Source organism: Typopeltis vanoorti, chromosome 20 (genome assembly GCF_054136105.1).
Source record: "Typopeltis vanoorti isolate ZY-2024b chromosome 20, IOZ_Tvanoo_1.0, whole genome shotgun sequence".
Taxonomy (NCBI): Eukaryota; Metazoa; Arthropoda; class Arachnida; order Uropygi; family Thelyphonidae; genus Typopeltis; species Typopeltis vanoorti.
In genome coordinates, this window is record NC_143568.1 from 106,262,805 (window position 1) to 106,283,127 (window position 20,323).

Consider the following 20,323-nt stretch of genomic DNA (forward strand, 5'->3'; position numbering starts at 1 on the left):
GAGAATCCTGAAATCAATAGGCCTTTTAAACTATAGCTGTGTGCGCGCGCGTGCAAACATATTTCATTAGCTATGTATGGATTTATGTTTAGAGTAAGTGACACTGAATAAACTCAGAAAATAAGGCCTGCTATTACGATTATATCGTAATCAGCACAGCATAGCGGGTTTGAGAATGGATTAAACCAGAGCAGACGCAGTATATCGTTCGTCCTGATAGATACTGTGATACTTTTAAGTTACTGTCGAAGATAGGGCTGTGAGACTAGCGTATATTATTTCTGTAAACTGCGTGTGTGTTTTTGGTCAGTTTATTTACCTGTTTTGCTGGATGAAAAACTGGCGTTTCTGTGAGAAAAAATTCCTGCTAACTCCATACGAGACCGACTTTCAGGTAAAAAAAAAAGCATTCTCAGGATTTTTCGTCCCATTTGGGATTCGAACTCAGGGGTTTTCAACCAAAGGGTTACCTTCCTAAAGTCGATAATAAAAAAAATGTTTGAAATAAATAGAAATTTATGAGCCTATATAGAAACCAGCTCTACTTTCTTCCTATGTCTGCACAGCCTCTTTTTTTTTTTTTTTTTTTTTTTGAGATATTGTTCGCATGTATAAGTGTAGTCGGTTGTATTTGGTTAAAAATCTCACATAGCCACTTCCCTTGCGATTGTTACAAAAATAAACAAGCTTTTTTTTTTAAATATAAAGCGCCAATGGGCTTCATTTCGGCGATATAAACAGTATTAAAATTAAGGGGATATTAGATCCTACATTGTTTTAAAACCGAATAAGAAACTCAAAGATTAGAATCGGAGAGTTTCATGCCGAATTCAACGCCAGTGTTCGCCGATACTATAAAAGTATCGGCGAACACTGGCGTGAGCCAATGCAAGTAGTCCTAGTACGTAGTACAAACTCGGAGCAAAGGTGGTGAAGTTCTGATGGTATTAATTTGGTCTAGCTACTCACTGATGAAGCCTCAATAAAGGCTGAAACCGGTCTGAATAGTGCCCCCTCGCCATAATGTAATAACAGCATACATTTCCTAGGAAATGTGTTTTTACATTATGGAAAATACCAAGAATAGCGATCAGAACTTTACCACCTTTGCTGCGAGTTGTCCGGTATTGTACTACGTACTAGGACTACTTGCATTAGCTCACGCTAGTAGTCGCCGATACTTTTATAGTTTACTATATTCGGCATGAAACTCTCTGATCCAATCTTTGAGTTTCTTATTCGGTTTTAAAACAATGTGGGATTTAATATCCCCTTAATTTTAATAAGCTTTTTTTTTTTTTATTATGAAAGAAGCCAGACACAGCAGTTCATATGCTAAGAACAGTACACCAGTTTTACGATATTTTAAAAACATATTGAGTGGTAGAGGAATATCATGAAATTCAAGTCGTTCGTTTGTGAACATTCTGGTCTTCTTTGAGAAATGCAGAATTTCTTTTCATCCCGGCAACTTGTTTCCCCCCCCCCTTCGTCAAAATCTTGGTGATGATGATAATTCTAACCAATTTAACAACCAACTGAAGCTTTTTGTATTTATTTTCATAATTGCCGATTATTGAACATCGGCAAATCACTGTTCGCTTTGCTTTAAACCAGTAAAGTTTTTAACCGGACTTTTCATTTTACAGTTCTTAATTGCGCCGTCCGAGAAGTTTTAGTTTGTTAGCGGGATCAGAATCGTGTGTGCTCAGGCTTCTCTCTCTTTTGAATATTTACAGGTGGAAATCCTGTCACTTCCTTTGAGACAGAGTGATTTAGTGTAACTTGTCAAAAAAAGACTAAGAAAAAAGTCCATCTTGACTCTTTTCTGGCAAATCTGTCCGCAAGGAAGAGAGACAGCTGAGCAGTGAAATTTCGATCTTAAATATAATGGGACTGAACAATGTTGACAATTACTTTAAACGTATAGCATAAGAGATCATTGGAACTCGCATATCATATCCAATTAAGGTACCAATATACTAACTAGTTCATTCACTTAGGAGACTAATATATTAACATCAAATCAAACCGTGTAAAGTGAGCCCTCATAAGATGCTGTCACTGACTCGCAGTGACTGTTTCGAGCTAATTTGATTCTCTAGTAACCAGTATGGCTACGGCCCTTGGTTACACATAAATACACAAACTAACTTACTTTATCACCAAAACCAGTAACTTATTATAAACTACGAAAACTATCCGAAATGTATTTTACTATATTTGTGTGTATAAGGAAACATTTATTAACTGTAACAAAATAATCAAAAATAAGTGAAATTACCAACAGAAAATGATAGTAATACTTGAACTGTATTGTATAATATTACATTGAATTGTGCAACTTGAATTGTATAATATAAATATCTTGTATACGTGATGGGAATGATAATAAACTGTTAAATAGGTCACTTTTTCTAATTAGAAAGCAAAGATTACCAATCCCCTGTAATGTACAGTTGAAAGCGTGTTACCTCACGAGAAATCCTCAGCTTGTTTCCTCTTTCAGTTCTGAGAATTTATTTTATTTTGTATCCCACCAACGAAAGGCTGTAAACCACATCAGTACCACCGATGGGCTAAATGTTAGATAATCCCGAAACCCTCTAGATTCCAAACATAGAAGTTTTTCAAGCAATTTCAAATAAGTATGGGTAGAATGTCTGCTGGTTGAAGAGTGTGTACGCTACTCGTTCCGCCAATAATGCCGGCAAATTTATTTATTATAAACTTTATTTATTTATTTATGAACAAACATTTTATTTTATTTTTTATGAATTTTTTTTTCTTTCTGGAAAGTACTATATCACTGCATGTACCGAAATTTACAGGATTGTTATGCTTTGTACATCACATTAGTCAAATAATATCACAGAAAATTGTGTGCCGTACATCTCCTGTTTAGATTATATAACAAAACAACTTTGGGGAAAGGGGGGGGGGCAAATAAACCTTAAGTACATCTAGATATGGACACTGGGATTTGCGGGAACAGCAAATACGTGCTCCTCCAAAACAATAACTGTACAAAATGCTTTAAACTACGTCAAGGCTACGATCTTTCCTGGGATCCTGTCCTGTTGAATATTGTCTCTAACACCCACAGAAAAGTAATAGCCAAACACATGCTTGCTAGTGTGTGAAAGAGATGGTCGTAGGTTCCTACTTGATCGCGGAAGTAGCCTATAAGGAAATAAACATTGATGAGAAATAAATTAACGACGGATATTGATTTAGTTTTATTCAAAATAGAAGTTATTTTTATTATACAGAATAATTGTATACAAAATACAAGAAATTGTTGCGTTTCATCGTTTTCATCTACCGTAAGACAGAGAAAAAAAACATTTTGACTGTTTTGCTCTTTGATTGTTCCATGTATATCCTGTTAGTCTGAAGTAACTTTCCAGAAAGTCTCCGTTCAGTGCTAATCTTAATTCAGAATAATTCCAGTTTTCCAGTAGACGATAACTGATTTCTACTGTGGATAATAGTAGGAGCATACTTGAGATAACCGCTTGCACTCGTCTTGACATTCACTCCACAAGACCACGGAAGGTTTCTTGAGGTATTCTGGACAAACTAAACAGAATAACGTCCTCGTAAGATGCTCGATGGAATTCATCTCGGGAGAATTAGGCAACAAAGAGACCACACAAAATGCTTGGACTCTGACTCATGCTTGCACAGTGCGAGCCTTGTCACACGGGAATAGTCCAGAGCCATCAAGCGGCATTGTCACCATGTAAGGCAATACCTGGTCCGAAACAGTCCCCCTATGTAAGAATTATGTGTTAAGTGGGGAATGATGAGAGGACCCACCAACCTTGTTTCCAGCCAACCGTGCATTTGGTTGGTCTGGAAACGGCTAGTAGTCACGATTTTTTGGCTTATGAGTGTAACGAATAAGTGAGTTATGGGCATACAGTTGTTTACATGATTATATCTTTAATGTGAATACAGAGGTCATCTCTTTTGTTTTTGCGAGTCTTCGGAGCTTCTCATTTCCCCCCTACAACCTCCTGAAGATGCTGTCAGATGTTGAACATTGAAACAGGTAGATGAGATCCCTGGATCCGTATGAAAGATGTCATCCTATGAGCGAGTCCAATCCATATCTTACTTATTCTTGTGTACTCCTAGATCTATTTCTTTATTTGCGATAAGTTTTGAAAATGAAATAATAAATTAATAAAGAATAAAAAGATAAGACAACAAATCGAGTTTTAACTGTAAGTGAAAAGATCAACTGGTCCAAGCTTCAGGAAAACAGGGAGCAAGACAAATTAATCATTTGATTCTTATAAACGCATCCAACTTGCTGGTAAAATGAACTATAAGTTGGTTCAATTTTAGAATATTTCAACCTAAGAGGAACAGCATTCTCAATTTTGAGAAGTTTCAGTCTTTAATGCACATTATTGAGTTCAATGTTATCTTGAGTCGACTTTGGATATTCCCATGATTCTCATCTATTCCTTTTTTTAAAAGAAATTATACGCTGTCTTCATATTTGCATATCACTTACCACATATTCTATTCTCTACATGTCTTTATTCAAGCTGTTCATAAATATATCAGCCTTTTATTCATGATCAGACATTTTAAAGGATCATGCGTAGTATTGTTTATACACTTGGATGGTTAACAAGTGTAGAAAAAAAAAAAAGAGAATTTATTATAATTCCAATATATTTCATCCAGTGTTAACATGGACATCAGGGAGGGAAGAGAAATACCTCACTGTAGTCCAAACATGAATCACAAGATATGAGTCACGTAACATCTGCTTACTACTCCCGGCACTATTAGAGTTCACAGGAAAAAATTTAATATACGTAACAAAAATTTAAATTTAATAGTTAAAAAAAATTACAAACGGTTATTGGCAACCATTTCCTAGAACTGAGATTGGCATACATTCGGAGCGAATAAGGTTCGGACGATGTCGTAAGGCTTCATACGTTACAGGCGATCAAATTTAAATCTGTTGTAATGGAGAATCTTGATTTGGCTCCAAAGATCTTTGTATCTAGTGTCGGTGGAATGAGAATCAAGGCCAGGTTGAAAAACTTTAACTATTCCTGATGTTCTTGGATTCTAATGTCGACTGTCACTTCGGACAGACCGTCGCTCTACAAAGATTAGAATCCAAGAATATTACTGCATCTGATACGTCTGGCCTTTTTTACCATGCCATTGACACTACGCACAAAGATCTTTGGAGCCAAACCAAGATTTTTCATTCTAACAGATTTAAATTTGATTGTCTGTTCCTTGACGCTTGTGAAGCTTTATGACATCGTCCGAACCTCATCCACTTTGACTGTGCCGATCTCAAAAGTTCTGGGAAGTGATTGCCATTAACTGTTCATTTTTTTTTAATGTTATATTTAATTTCTAGTTACAGAAACTATCCAATTTGTTCCTTTGACGTCTAATAGTGCATTCTCCTGTCAACCCAGTTGTGACCAAGACACGAGTAATAAGCACAAATCGTATCTCGTGATTCACTTTTTCAATATAGTTAACTGAACTTCTCTTCTTCATCTTGATGTGTACATAAACCCTTTGATAACGTTAGATATGAGTGCTATTTATGTTTTTAGTAAGACCCGGAATTTCTGATAGCGCCATAGATGGCGCATTTTCTGAAGAAAAATACCCTCTTCCTGCATCAATTATCACAACTAATTTCTATATTTGTAGAATAGCATGATGCACATTTTTGTTATTATTATCCTGCGTGTCTTTCCTTCTACTTGTAATTCAAGATTATCACAAACCGATGACAGCCCAAATCGAGCCTGTGTCTCCTGGATTCCAACCCTGTCTATGCAAAACTTCTCCAGTGTGAACATTGTAATATAATGTTGCTATCTTGACTAATGCTGCCTATCCATCTTCTTCTAGATTTTCCTTTTTGAATACTAGAAATAGTAAAATTCTTTACCGCGAATTTTACTATTGATAGTCTTCTTAAGCTGTCATTTTCCTACGAAAAACATGTCCTACCTACTACAACGGTCTGAACTTGATTAAACTATATATCATGAGTCCTTCATAAAGTTGATATAACTCATGATTGCATCTGATCCTTCAGAGACCATCGTCATTCACTGGTTGAAATAGTTTTCTAAGGATTTTCTTTTCAAAAGATGAAATCGGAATCTCCACTCTTGCCGTAAATATCCAACACGTCCATAGGTAACAAGTGGACGAATTATTGACTTATATATACACTGCTGCGAAACAAGCGGCGGACACCCCCATAGGCAAGGTGCATCATGCCATGTAATGAGTCAGATGTTTGTAGCCAGGATAAAATGGAGGAATATTATGCTGCTCCCAAATCATTGCACTGTATCCAGCTGAAATTATTGCGAGAAGATCACTGACAGAAGCCGTTGTGATAGGATGCCATGTTGCATGCCTATCTGTTCTCCAAATTATTGACAAATTAGGCCATTTCAGGTTAACAATCACTGATACCATACTGAGATTGAAGCGTACGGAGTCGACGGCAAGTGCTACGGTGGATGACCTACCACACTCACCGAACGTGACCGTAGAGTGCTAAAGAAGAAAAATATGTAAAAGCAGCATTCGTCGGCCGACACGTTGATTGCGGAATTCCTGGCATTTACTGGAACACGAATCTTCACAAAAACATTCAGAACCGAGGCTCACAACATAGGTTTTCCATGGTAAAACTGCAATATGCAAGTTCCACATTAACCGAACCAACATGCAGGGTCGTCTTCGGTGGTGCAAAAGCTTGGAAAGCTGTGTTGTGGAGCGACGAATTATGTACACCCTCCCCTCTACCGAGTAGATGGACGAGTGTGACTGATGCCCCGTGAACGTATCTTACCAGAGTGCGTAACCCCAACTATGAAATTCGGAGGTGGTGGTATGGTCCTGTTTTTCTTGGTTTGGCCTCGGACCTCTGGTTTATGATGCCACGAAAAGTGAACTCAGAGCGGTATCTGAACATTCTGGACAATGTAATGCTTCCTACTTTGTGGCGTTTCTACGGAAATGATAATTGTCGTTCAGCACCATGTCATAAGATTGCTGCTGTAACTTCGTGGTTTGTGAACATAAGCGTCATCACACGTGACTGGCATCCACAGAGCCCTGATCTCAACCCTATTGTGAACATCTGTGGGATGAACTGCAGCGCCGGTTGAGGTCGTGGGGCGTCCGCCCCACAACAGTCATCCAGGACCTCATTACTGCTACAGAAAATTTCAAAATTTTCACTGATCGCTACCGTACGCTTGTGGAATGTATGCCCCGTAGGATTGATACAGTGCAGCGAAAGGAAGTCTTACATCTTATTAAGGTGGGCGTTGTGGCTGTTTGTTCCTCAATCTATGGTGTCCTGTAACTTCTTTGCAAGCAGTGTATTTTTATTTAGTTCTCCCATGAATATCTTTTGAAATGAGTACACATGAGAGAGAAAACAGAAAGCCTGGTTTCTTCCGTTTATTCGATTCAGCATTTCCACAGGCTCATTCGGTTGGCTAGCGATCATTAATTGAATTGTTCCATTTTTTTTTTCTATTTCAAGGTTCCTAATGTTCACCTTTGTATCAGTTTACTAATTCTTCCTGCTATTAATCATTGTTTTGGTTCTTTTTTAATTATTATCCCTATCTCTTGTGCTGATTTTTCTAGTTCTCCATACGTTTTTCTGCTTCCTGTCTGGTTCTTGACATGGTATTAATGTCACATGCTACAGTCGACGCTGATTTGTTTATTAGTGTCTTTAATATCTATAGGCAATCTCCTTGTTTTAATCCTTGAGTTATTATTAGAAAGGGGGTCTTTTAAATGATCTTTTTTTAAATTTTAGCCTGTGCTTCTGATTTTCCACTGGCTTATCTGGAATTCCTCTCTATTAATGCTATTATATGCTTGTTGAAATTCAACAAACATGTGATGAATATTTATATCAAATTTCAAAAATTTCTCTCATAATTGTGTAACTATATATATCTGATCAGTTGTGGATGTGCCTTGGTAAACACCAATTATATTTTATCTTCTCCATAAATGGGTTTAATCTGTTCTTCAAAATAGAGATAAATATTGTGCATGTTGTACATAATAGAAAAATATTTCTATTTTGAAGAACAGATTAAACCCATTTATGGAGAAGATAAAATATTTGTGTATAATTTACACAAACTGTTTTGTCATTATTCTTATGTATCGGGCAGATCTGGCTCCATTCTTTTGATATTTCCTCTCTCTTCCATATGGTTAAAATCAGTTTTGTCTTCTAGTGTCTCTCCTCCTGCTCTACAGGGATTGTCTGTTCTTGAGGATTGGTTATTCCTGAGTGAATGCGTTATATTGTTAAGCTCTTGCCTTGATGGTAGCTTTACAGAATCATCTTCTTCAATAGTAGTTCGTATATAATTCTGAGTTGCAGAGGTAGTGCTCTTATTCAGCAGTTCATGGAAATATTTTCTTAATTGTATTATTAAGACTGCCCGTGTTCTTCATTTCTTGTTCTCTTGTGCATATGATTTCATTAAGGACTTGTCTTTCCTTCCTTCGACAGATTTTATCTGCGATTTTGTCTCCGTTTTTCTGTTTTCCTTCTTTAATCCTAGTTGGGTCTTTTCAGCATATTTTTCATACGCTTTATTTCTTTTTATTACTTGAGTGTTTTACAGCTTGAGTCTTTTCTTTTGCTTATTTTCGCATCCCAGAGAGTATTTGGAATCCACTATTTAATTTATGTTCAGCTTCTTTCTAATTCAATTTTATTCTGGAAGTTGGTTTTTACTTCAATTTCTTTAAACTTTTGTAAGTTGAACTTTGGTTTGCATGTCTTTCTAGTTCCTTCACTGAGGTTCTGCACCTATATTTAATTTTGACCAGTTTCAATTTATTCGATTTAGAATGATCTAACTCAGGGCAAACCTACCTTATATCACTTTACATCCGTAATACATGATGCCGATCTTTTATCTATAAGCACGTGATCAATTTGATTAAACATTTTGCGATCTGGAGATATCAGTGTCTTTTTATGGATATCTTTGAGGAAAGAATGTAGTAGCACTCCCTAAAATACAAATGAAAATTTACGATCACTTGCTTATTAGACTTACTCAGCTTTGAGAGATTTGCCGACCATCTTTTGTATATAATTCTTCAGGATGAATCAGAACTACGCCACCTTCCCCCCCCCCCCCAAACGAAACATTCTTGTATAGCAGATCAATCAGTCGTACAGAACTGGAATAGGAATCAGTACAAGTTTACATGTACTGAATACAAACTTTAAAACATTTCTCAGTGCGGGAGGGGGGAGCTAATTAGACTATAATCATCTAGCACACCTTTTATTCCCTTATATAGGCGAGTAGAGTAGACAGTGGCGTTTCAGCCATATCCAACGCTTGGAGATTGAGTGAGCAGTTCAGTCCTCACTAGCAGCCAATCAGAGATAACTGGCCCAAGACTATCATTAAATTCTAAGTAGCAGCTAGTGATGAAACTGCTAACAAGTGCTGTCATCTCGTGGTACTTAACCCTAACACAATAGTTTTAATGTGTGAAATAGTGCGAGTTCTACAGACGATTTTCTTGAGTTTACTGGACGAAAAATCTCCAAAACACCCGAGCTTCCGGAGGATAAAATCCTGTTGTACAGCAGGTATATGTAGACTCTGGAACAGGCCGAAGAAAGACGGAAAAAGTTCCTCTAATTGGCGACTAGGAATCAAATCTAGGTCATTCGTTGGGTGGCCTAGCACTGAGGAGTGCAAACATCACTTCCACTGAGCTACACAGGCTCTTACCACTCAAACAACCAGGCCTCACACCAACGACATTATTTAGTAATCTGAACTTTTTTCCATATACACCCAGATGAACCTCTTTGCTCTGTAGAGATTCAGCCGGATGGGGAATGGGAGACCCGGAGGTGAAATATCACGGTTGAAGTAATGCAAGTCATATTTTCCTATATGAATTGCCAAAAGTTGTCACACCACACCTCTGGGTCTGGCTCCCACTGATGAGACTTCAATAAAGGTCAAAACCGGTCTGGGTAGTGACCCTTCCCATAATGCATAGCATTATACATGTCCGCAAGGAGATGTACTTTGCATTATGGGAGATATTGAGACAAGGAGTGATGAGAACTCAGTCCACCTTTGCTACGAGTTGCCCCAGTCCTGAAAGATACTTCAGTCGCAAACTTTATTTATTTACACTTGGATAAAAGATTAAACCAAGTATATGATTTCTTGGTATCTTTAATTTATAATATAACCAAGCGAAAACCTTTAAACAATTATCTGTCTCTAATCCAGAGTATTTTAATAATAAGTTGTGACACCTTTTGGCAACTCATATAGGAAAATATTACTTATGCATTACTTCGACCTTGGTATCTCACCTCCAGGTCTGGCTCCCACTGATGAGACCTCAATAAAATTCGAAACCGGTCTGGGCAGTGTCTCATAATAAAGAAAATAAAATAAAATAAAAAATTTTAAATCGGTTTGTGTCTCATAATGGATAGCATTATACATGTCGGCAAGGAGATGTGCTTTGCATTATGGGATACTAAGGCAAGTGATGAAGTCATTAGCTTCTATATACAAGTTGCCCCAGTCCTGAAAGATACTTAAGCTGCAAACTTTGTTTGCATCAATATAATCCCGTTCTCCCTTATCACTACTGCCCGACGCTTGTTTGTATTCTAGTCCGTACACCTGCTTTGTTGATGGGCTCGCTCTACAGGGTAGAAACGTTCTAAATATAGTCAAGCGTTCCCCACAGAGTGGTTCTTTCAACTTGGGGAATAAATCCAGCTCTGGGTAACTCATGTCGGGAGTGTATTGCGGTAATCCGATTCAAGAAATTCGATACTTCATCCGAAACATATCGCTGTCCTACATTGTCAAAATGTTCGATATCTGAACTCAATATGATTGTTCCATTTTGAAAGCTTAATTTCTCAGAACAAGAACAATAGAAACATAAAACGAGCATACGATATTTTTACTCAGAAGGTGGAAATCAGTACGTCATCCCACTGGCCAGGCATGCACCGTTCAGAACTCGCCCTCGTACTTTTGTCTTCCGGCTCGTAGCGCAAATGTGCACCAGTTCTGAATATTTCACATTTGTATTGCGCATGAGATTGTGCTCTTCCAATTACAGATATCGCCGATGATAGCTATCTACCGGTGGATAGTGAACTGCTCCTTCGGTCTCCAAACGCTAGGATAGGACTAAACGGTCTCGCCTACTCCCGATAAGTAGAAGGTCACTCTCATACCCCATAGAGTTTGGGAAATGAACTGTCTGCTAAAAAAGAAGTGGAAGGATTGCAACTTCCTTTCCACACACTCTTAGACAGTCGCAAACATCCATGCCCACGGTGATTTTCTAACCCGTAGCCTGTCAGTTGGAGAGCGGATGTACTAACCACTCGGCCAACCAACCCAGCGTGTGTGTGTGTGTTAATGAATATAGGTATAGAATGTCATATTGTTGTTGTTCAGCTCACTGTACCCTGCCCTCTCCAATAAAATAAATTCGAAGAACAAAGTATAACTTACACAGCTTGCTTTTAAGAAGTTGAAAGAATGGAAGCAAAAAATAAAAATCCATTTTGAGATTAATGTTTTATATTATTTAATAATGCGACAGTAGCATAAAATTACATTACTTGAATGCGGGACTTATCTTTATAAAGATGTATTAGTGCGTTCAATATTCAGTTTAACGTATAAATGAAGACTCAAAAGAAATTATCATTTTTAATAATTATTAATTGACTACTGTGATCTCGACTTACCTATCAGGAAGGGTAAAAAGAACTGGCCGACACCAACCACAAAATGGCTTAATCCAACAGCAGTAGCTAGTTTTTGCAAACCCAAGTATTCTCTCATTATCACCGGGATATTAGTCATAATGCCACCGTTCATTACGCCCACAATAACTGATACGCATAACATAAGAGAATAGTTCCAGCACAAGGGGAGCACCGCTAACAGAACTCCCATCCCCATGAATGCTAGCATCACTGTGTACTTCCTCTGGAGGCAGCGAGCATCGGAAAGCCAACCAATAATGAGTGCCCCGAACATATCTCCAATTGAGAAAGAAGAAACCAGGAACACTGCGTCCGCCTCTGTGATGCGGCGGTCAACTGCAAAATCGACGATCACTGTCAGATACGACAGAAAATTCACAACCGTGCACCCCATGGTGAAACACATTAGAAGATGCACTGGATGCACTAAAATGTCAAAAATATCTCTGAAATTTTGAGACACTACGTTCTTTTTGGGCACAGTCCTGGTATCAAAAGATTGTTGACTGTCCACAGCAACTTCAGATCCATTTGCAATCGGCAGGAGTTCTTTGCGCTTCTTATTGAATCCTTCCTTACCCTCCCCCTCTTCGATAAGTAGAGGATGAGAGGTCTCTGTGTCATCATAAATAATTCTGCCATCATACGTCACTTTTCCATTGGTGGTGGTTCCATTTGCTTTATCGGTCAGACGCTTATTCGATGTACTTTTCTCTGAAGACGGAGCTCGACAAAAGGTTGCAGGAATCAGTCCATTCAGAACCACCCCACCTAACAACAGTAAACAACCCTTAAGATTGTAGGTGGTAAGTAAATATTCAATGAGTGGAGGCAAAGAAAACGAGCCCACCGATGCTCCAATGTAAGCGATCCCCGTGGCTGTTGCTCTGCGTGTCTTGAAATGGTGGTTAATGATTACTGGGTTCAGAGTGACTACCAAGCCGCTGCCAATACCTGGAACAGAACAAAAGAATTATTTCGATATGTGTAACCTCTAAAGAAGATGCAATCAAATCAGGAACAGAAAATAATTTTGTGCCCTTTGGGACACAGAATTTGATTTTTCATACTACTATATACCGTGCTTAAAGAAAATTGTATAATCCATCGCGAAAATGCTAACGTATGAGATTCTGAACTGTTTAGTTGTTTCACATTTAATGGCGAGTTTATTAGAGACACCACCTAATTAAGTTAGCTTGTTGGATTACTGTGAGCCTCGACGATAGTGTATCGATTTCGCATCTCACCTATCCTACCCCGTAAGCAACATACTGAGTTCCTGCACATTTCGTTTCATCACATCGCATCCGAGATACGTCAGAAGGACTGTGAGAAGAAGTGGAATCTATCACGTTCATTTTGCCATTCTTGGATGGCACATACCTTGTGACGTCGTACGTCATTTTAGTTGGAGGTTCCATTAGACGTAGCCTATTTGAATATTGTTCTTTACCGATTATGCCTATTTTTACTGGCTATTTGTCCCACATCCACCGGATGGGAAGATTAAACAGTCTCAGTGCCAGGAAAACATACTCCAGATCATCCCTCTACCACTACTGCCTGCATTGTTGCACCCAAGCACAAGCACATTGGATCCATTGATTCGTGCTGTTCGTGTCACGTCCAGCTCGCTCACACTTTATCGTGCTGTTTTGCTGGGTGGTTAGTGCGTATCCGCTCGCCAACCAGAAGACCACGGATTCGAATCTCGCTGTGGGTTATGGATGTTTGTGATTGTCTTTATAAAAAAAGTATCTGTATAAAAGCAATAACAACAACAAAAGAAAATTCATAGCCCCCCCCCCCACCCCATGGTAGGAATACTATAGACCTTTCGTGGGTGACGGCCACATGAATCAAACAAACAACAACAAAAAAAGAACATTGTCCTTCTATCCGCAAGAAGTAGCATGAACCGAGATTGATTACTTCATGAGAACTGTCTCCGCTGGGCGAAGACCAGTATTCTCGCGTGTTCTTCATTGTTGGTCGATTGTTAGAGCCTCTGCTACTAATGGCTCACGCAAAATATTAGGCAAGTTTGAGCGCGGTTAGTAGTTGGAAGGGAATCAATCGTTCGATGCCGTTGGAACACTCTCCCTCGATGAGTCTTTGGACTCCCTGGAGGTGTCATATAATAATAATTTTCCGATATTTGGTGTATTAAGCGTATGACCAATCCGTAGCATAGACTCGACCGATAAGATGTTTCTGGCCACATACCGAACATTGACTTGATGTTTTCTATTTTCCCACTATTCTTGGTTACATATGCTGATTTAGCACGACCACAATTTTCGACCTTTGTTCGTTTTTACACGCTCTTGAAGTCAGGATCTTTCTCCCTGACGCATATTTCTATCCGGTCGGTACCCGTCATATATAATTAATCATGTTACAGGTGGATTCCATTAGATGGGAACTTCTCCAATGTTTTGAGCACAGATCACTTGGCTCCTCCTGCTTGCGACATTTATTAATCCCTGTCTCCACATTAACAATGACTTCGCCTCGAACATAAACGGATCCGTTATTTCTATTTATATGCTTTAAAAATTCGATAACGCACTCGCAAATATTGTAAATTGTCCTATTATACACAATTTATTTGAAAATCTTGTTGACATGGTTTTGCGAACTATGAACATGTACATCAAGCCTTGTTGATGAACACACGAATTTCTTAATAGTGAAAGTTTTGTTTTGAATTAGCCGGAGCGGTTAGGATTATGGGAACTAGAATATTATGTCTGTTAACTGTATGTGTTCTTCGGCTGGTTTGTCTGCCAATAGGAACGAAAACCCCGAATTTCTGGGAATTACCAGTCTTTCCGACCAAAGGAAGTTGTTGTCAACTTTAATACAGAAGCTCAATAGAGAGAGAAAGCTTACTATTCCTGTTAATGCACGCGTGATATAATACTATCCACGAAAACAAATTGATTCGCAATTGTTTTAATGCAAGTACAATGAAACATCATTCTTCCAGTTTTTTTTTTTTTTTTCTCGATCGGGTAAGGTAACCTACTGCTTTTATTTTTGACTTATTTACTAGTGTTTATTCATTATATGATTGATTGAAGAGAAAATGTATATTTAAAGTGTCCTTCAGCAGTTTTCAGATAATGTTTTCCTAGTGGATATTGAAACCATCCCACGTGCTTTGTGTTGGAATCAAAGTGAGAATGAAACAGCAAATTTTATAACATCAATCCAGGATTTCTGTAAAAATAGTCTGAAACAGCTGAAAAATTACGTGTGGCTTCTTTGAGCAGGGATAGTATTTGCCTCATTCTTAAATAATCTACGGTATTCAGTTGGGTATTTGAAATGTCAAATAGTGAGTGATGTTTTCATATTTATAAGGTATCAACAAATTTCTGTAGGAAATGATAATGTATTATATCAGGTATGCATGTCAATTATAAAAAGCACAAATTGATATAAAAATGCATCGATCTTAAGACATTTTCGAAAACCTTTGCAACCTATCTGCGGCGATGATTTGTTATTCCATAAATAAATTATTTCATGGATGTTTGTGATTGTCTTTATGAAAAAAAAAGATAATACAGAAGCTCAATAGAGAGAAACAAAAAAAATCTACTCAAAATCTTCATGTTGCCTAGGTAATGTAGACAGAAGTAAAAAATCCAGTTGGCTGCAAACTGAATTTTGTCAAAAATTCGCGTTTTAAAAGCGAATTCGTTGCAGTAGATGAGGAATAAGTAGTATCGACCTTAATATCTCCGAACTTTCTTTTTTAAAATAGGACTTAGTAAATAATTAAGCAGTATTTTTAAAAAGAAAGTTCGGAGATATTAATATCTCCGAACTTTTTTACTACTTATTCCTCATCTACTGCAACGAATTCGCATTTAAAACGCGAATTTTTGACAAAATTCGGTTTGCAACCATCTGGATTTTTTACTTCTGTCTACTTCTATCAATGTCGCCTAGGCAACATGAAGATTTTTAGTAGATTATTTTTTTTTTTGTCGTCTAGGCACTGAAGCATTGTTTTTATATGCCAATAGTGCGGAAACGGAAATCGCATATCCTAAGAATCAAAGCGCGATGTCCACTGGAGTGAAAAAGGCGATATTTTAATTTTACAATGGTGACTTTGGAATTAAAAAACAGAAAGCAAGTTTGACAAATGAACTACACTAAGACTTTCCAAACTTTTAGGAATGAGATGGATTAGATGCTAATGGAGAAGAAGAAGAAACAAAAAAGCAGTTTTCGATTTGAAAAAAAAAAAAAAAAACTTGTTATAATAAGATATCCAAATTCCATAGGTCTGCTATGCACTGTTTTTTTTTTTTTTTTAAGATAACATTGGAAAGATAGAAGAAGCGATACAAAAAAGGCAGGGTTGTGTATAAATATAATTAATTGCACTCCTCGCTTATGGGCATGCCATTTTATTGCCCACGGAGTGTAGATTTTGTTCTAATTTACGTGTATCAAATAGCTAAGATCTCTCCGTTTAGACAAGCATCAAATTAGAAACTAAAATCTTTGGAACTAATTTTGGATAGTTAATAACGATTTAAAATTCTGGTATACATCAATATTATTAAAGATAAAAACGAACTTACCTCTGACGACTCCAAATAAGATAATTAGGAATAAAACATTGGTGGCGAAGAAACAGCACGTGACACCAACTGCAGAGATGATGATTCCCCATATTATGATGGTTCTAATGGCGAAATACTGGATTAAGACGCCAGTTAGGGGTCCTACGTAAAGATTTAGAACAAAGCGTGTTACTTTATAGGATAACTATACCAGTTAACAATACATTAGTTTATTTAAATAGTTTATGAAACTTTCATCGCATACATATGGAAATGATTCCCGATTTGTAATCCGTTATCATTTTGAATAGTCTTGGTAACGATGGTTGGAAAGACTTGAGTCTCGTCCAGAAAGTGAAGACTGTTTATCAGGGCTTCTCATCTGAAGGTGAGTCAGCCGGGAGACCAATCGGTCAGAAGAACACACGCAGTGTGTGTGTGTGTGTGTGTGTGTGTGTGTGTGTGTGTGTGTGTGTGTGTGTGTTAGAAGACTGATTTACTCGGTTGAAATAAATGTTTTTTTTTTTAGGATTAAATGACTGGGAAACCGAGATAAGAAGTAAAAACAAATTTTAATGACACGACTAGTTTCGTCTTCCACAGACTTCTTCAAGTGCAAAAAATAAAAGAAACAACTAACAAGAACCGTAAAGGAAATATCTCTAAACAGCACAAAAAGTTAGCGTATACATTTCACCGTTAATGTGTTGATATTTGTGTATTTGAAAACATTCTCTCTCTGACTTCATTGTTGGGCGTACGCATGCGCTAAAAATGCGCTCGTGTACGCCAATATTGGATAGCAGCACAATGACAGTCAGACAGGTTATAACTTAGGTTGCTGTTGAGATGTATAGGATTAAGGGTGATTTCTTTAGATTCTACTATCCTTTTCTCTAATTCATCGTAACAACGAAAATATTAGTAGACTTGTCCCATAGTACTGGATGGGTGTGGTTCTCTTCATTAGAATTTTCGGAAAACAGAACATGGCTAGACAGAGCACTGGCTCGCGTTCTCCCGTAACTTATGTCTCTCTGATGTTCTTCGGTGCGTAGTTCAATGGATTTCTCTGTCTGGCCAAAGAATGGTTTATCACAGTTGCACAAAATCTGGTAGACCCCGGGATACTTGAGATTGTTATGCCCAAGTTTAGGTCTGCTCAGTAAGGAGCGGAGTTTCTGTAGAGATGTGAATAAATTCCATATGTTATATTTCTTAAGAACCTTGTCCAATTTGGGAGAGACGGAGCTGATGTAAGGCAGAGAAACTTTAACACTTGTGGTATCTTCATTTAGCGAGGGAGTGGATTAAATAGAATTTGTTAATAGTTTTCTGAGAATAGGCATTCAGTTGAAAGGTAGTCTGGAGGAAATTGAGTTCTTTGTTAAGTTCTTCATCATAAAGAAAGGAGCGAGCCCGATGTCCAAGTGTAGAAATGATTCCAAATTTCTGTGGGGGATAATGGTGAGACTGAGCATGGAGATATCTATTCGTGTGGGTAGGTTTTCTGTAAATCAAAATCTTCAAGATGAAACTAGTCGTGCCATTAAAATTTGTTTTTACTTCTTATCTTGATTTCCCAGTCAGGACACTACTTGAATAAGGACTGACCAATCTATTCCGTAGGATCTGGTTTCGAGCGCCTGCATGGTACGGTGTGGATCTACGCGTAAACGTAAAACAGAGGGAGACATAATTTATTATATAATGATGTGTAAAAAAAGTGACCCACTAAATTTAACCTGAATTATGTTGATAAATATAAGATGCCAAATACGAAAAGTCATGAAAAATCTATGTATGGACGGACAATATGATTTTATGCTGTGTGTACACTTGAAAACAATATAAAGTGCATAGTGAACTATGTGGGAGCGGGTAGTTGGACGGATAGTGACAAAGCCATTCACTTTGCATCACTATAGTCTGTTTCTCTCTGAATGATTGTTATATTATTTGATTAGCTTCGTATGGTATCATTAGGAGAATATGCAAAACGGAAACTACGAATGAGTAACTGAAATTTACGTTTATGCCTGGACAGAGTGCATGCTGCTCATGTTTCTTTTTTCTTTTCTTTTTTTTTTTTGAGGAAGACGATTCATTTCTGTACTCGTGCTGATTATGTTGCGTTAAACTTTAAAGGTCTTGGTTGCGTTAAATAATTGTATCACTATTATTATTATAATTATTATCATCATCATCAAACAGTTTATCGCACTCACCACACTCTCGGGCAATGCATCCCATTCGCTCACTCACCATTCCCATGCAAAAAACCTGCTCCTCATCCTCTTGCTGGCACTCTCTTTATACAGCTTCCGGGGATGACTTCTTGTTCTCTGCCTGTCTTCATCCATTCTGTGTAAGACGCCTTACACATTCAGTAAATCATTGAGAAAATAATTTTCTCAATCATACTCAACATTCCAGATACCAGAAACCACTTTAGTCAATGATCTCTGGACCCTTTTCAATACATTTATCTTTTTGAAAACCAGGTGACCAAATCTGTGGTCTGATCAAAGCCTAAGACAAGGGAACCATAACATTCTTACTTATACAAGTCAATGCCCTCCGCATCATTCCCATTATCCGCTGTGCTCTCATCACAATTTTAGCAATGTGTCCCCAAAAGTTTAGGTCATTGTCCACAATCTACTAGAACTCTCATCTCCTCTACCTCTTCCAAGATATTTCCACCGATTGTGTATGCTACATTCCATCTTTGCTTCCCAAATTTCAAAACCTTACACTTTGCAACATTGAACTGATAATCCCACTCACTTTCCCATTCATCCAGTGTATTCAAGTTCTCTTGTAAAGCCTGATAGTCCTCCCTCGTCATCTGCAAAGAACTGCATATCACCATTGAGACCTTTTCCCAATATTTGTATTTACATACAAATTAGACAGCAATGGACCCATAACAGGCCCTTGGAGTACACCACTAGTAACCTTCCTCTTCTGGGATATCGCTCCTCCATAGACAACTCGCTGATGCAAACTCCAATCCACCGCATTATTCTACTGTCTTTTCCCATCTGTTCCAATCGAATTACCAGTTTGTCATGTGGCAATCCATCAAAGGCCTTTGCAAAATCTAAATGCACCACTGTGTATATATCACCCTTATCGAATGCATTTGCCATCTTATAATAAGTAAGCAGATTGCTAAAACACGATCTTTCTTTAACAAACCCATGCTGCTGGCCAAAGAGTATTTTTCGTTTGTCAACCCAAGTCTGTATCTTGGTCCTAACTAACTTCTCTAACACCTTAACGACAACTCCAGAGACACAGACTGGCCTATAATTCAAAGCCTTAGTCTTATCACCTCCCTTATGAATTGGAACAATTTTACCCTCTTTCCACTCCTTTGGAACTTGGCTCAGTACAATACTCATGTTGAAAAATACGTAAAAGCTGTTGTTAACTCTTCGGAACAGTCCTTCATAACGCATGGTGAAATAGCACCAAGTCCCGCAGCCTTATTAACATCAGGTTTGTTCGAATCCTTATATACCTCCTTCTGGGAACCATACCATCCTTACTACAGTTCCTCCTCCTTTCCCACTGATTTCAGGTTCTGCATGATGTCACATAAATACCTCAACTATATCCTCTGCAGCGGTTATCATCCTCCTTTTTCCACCAAGCCATCCTCCCATAATCATTCTTTCTTCTGCTGGCCACATATCGAAAAAATTCCTTAAGGTTTTTTTAGCCGCATTAATTAACTTCTGTTCGTACTGCACTTTTGCTACTCAAGCGAGTCGCCTTCCTCGCCTGCTCTTTGTACTCCTCATGCAACTGATTGTTATTATCACTCGTCTTGTGCTTCCTCCATAATACCTTCTTCTTCTTCCAG

At 37.9% G+C, this 20,323-nt stretch overlaps 1 protein-coding gene across 2 annotated transcripts in view; it reads right to left on the reverse strand.

Moving 5' to 3' along the window:
- Window positions 1-2,769: 2,769 nt before the first annotated feature.
- Window positions 2,770-20,323, reverse strand: part of LOC150095754 (monocarboxylate transporter 9-like) — a 50,155-nt gene continuing 32,601 nt past the window's right edge. For both annotated transcript variants that reach the window (XM_090410124.1, XM_090410123.1), the window contains exons 2-4: window positions 16,468-16,611; window positions 11,837-12,811; window positions 2,770-3,183 (exon numbers count right to left, since the gene is read on the reverse strand). In XM_090410124.1, coding sequence (XP_090266250.1) covers window positions 3,053-3,183; window positions 11,837-12,811; window positions 16,468-16,611 — 1,250 coding nt within the window. In that variant the 3' untranslated portion in view covers window positions 2,770-3,052. The remainder of the gene's footprint in view (window positions 3,184-11,836; window positions 12,812-16,467; window positions 16,612-20,323) is intronic.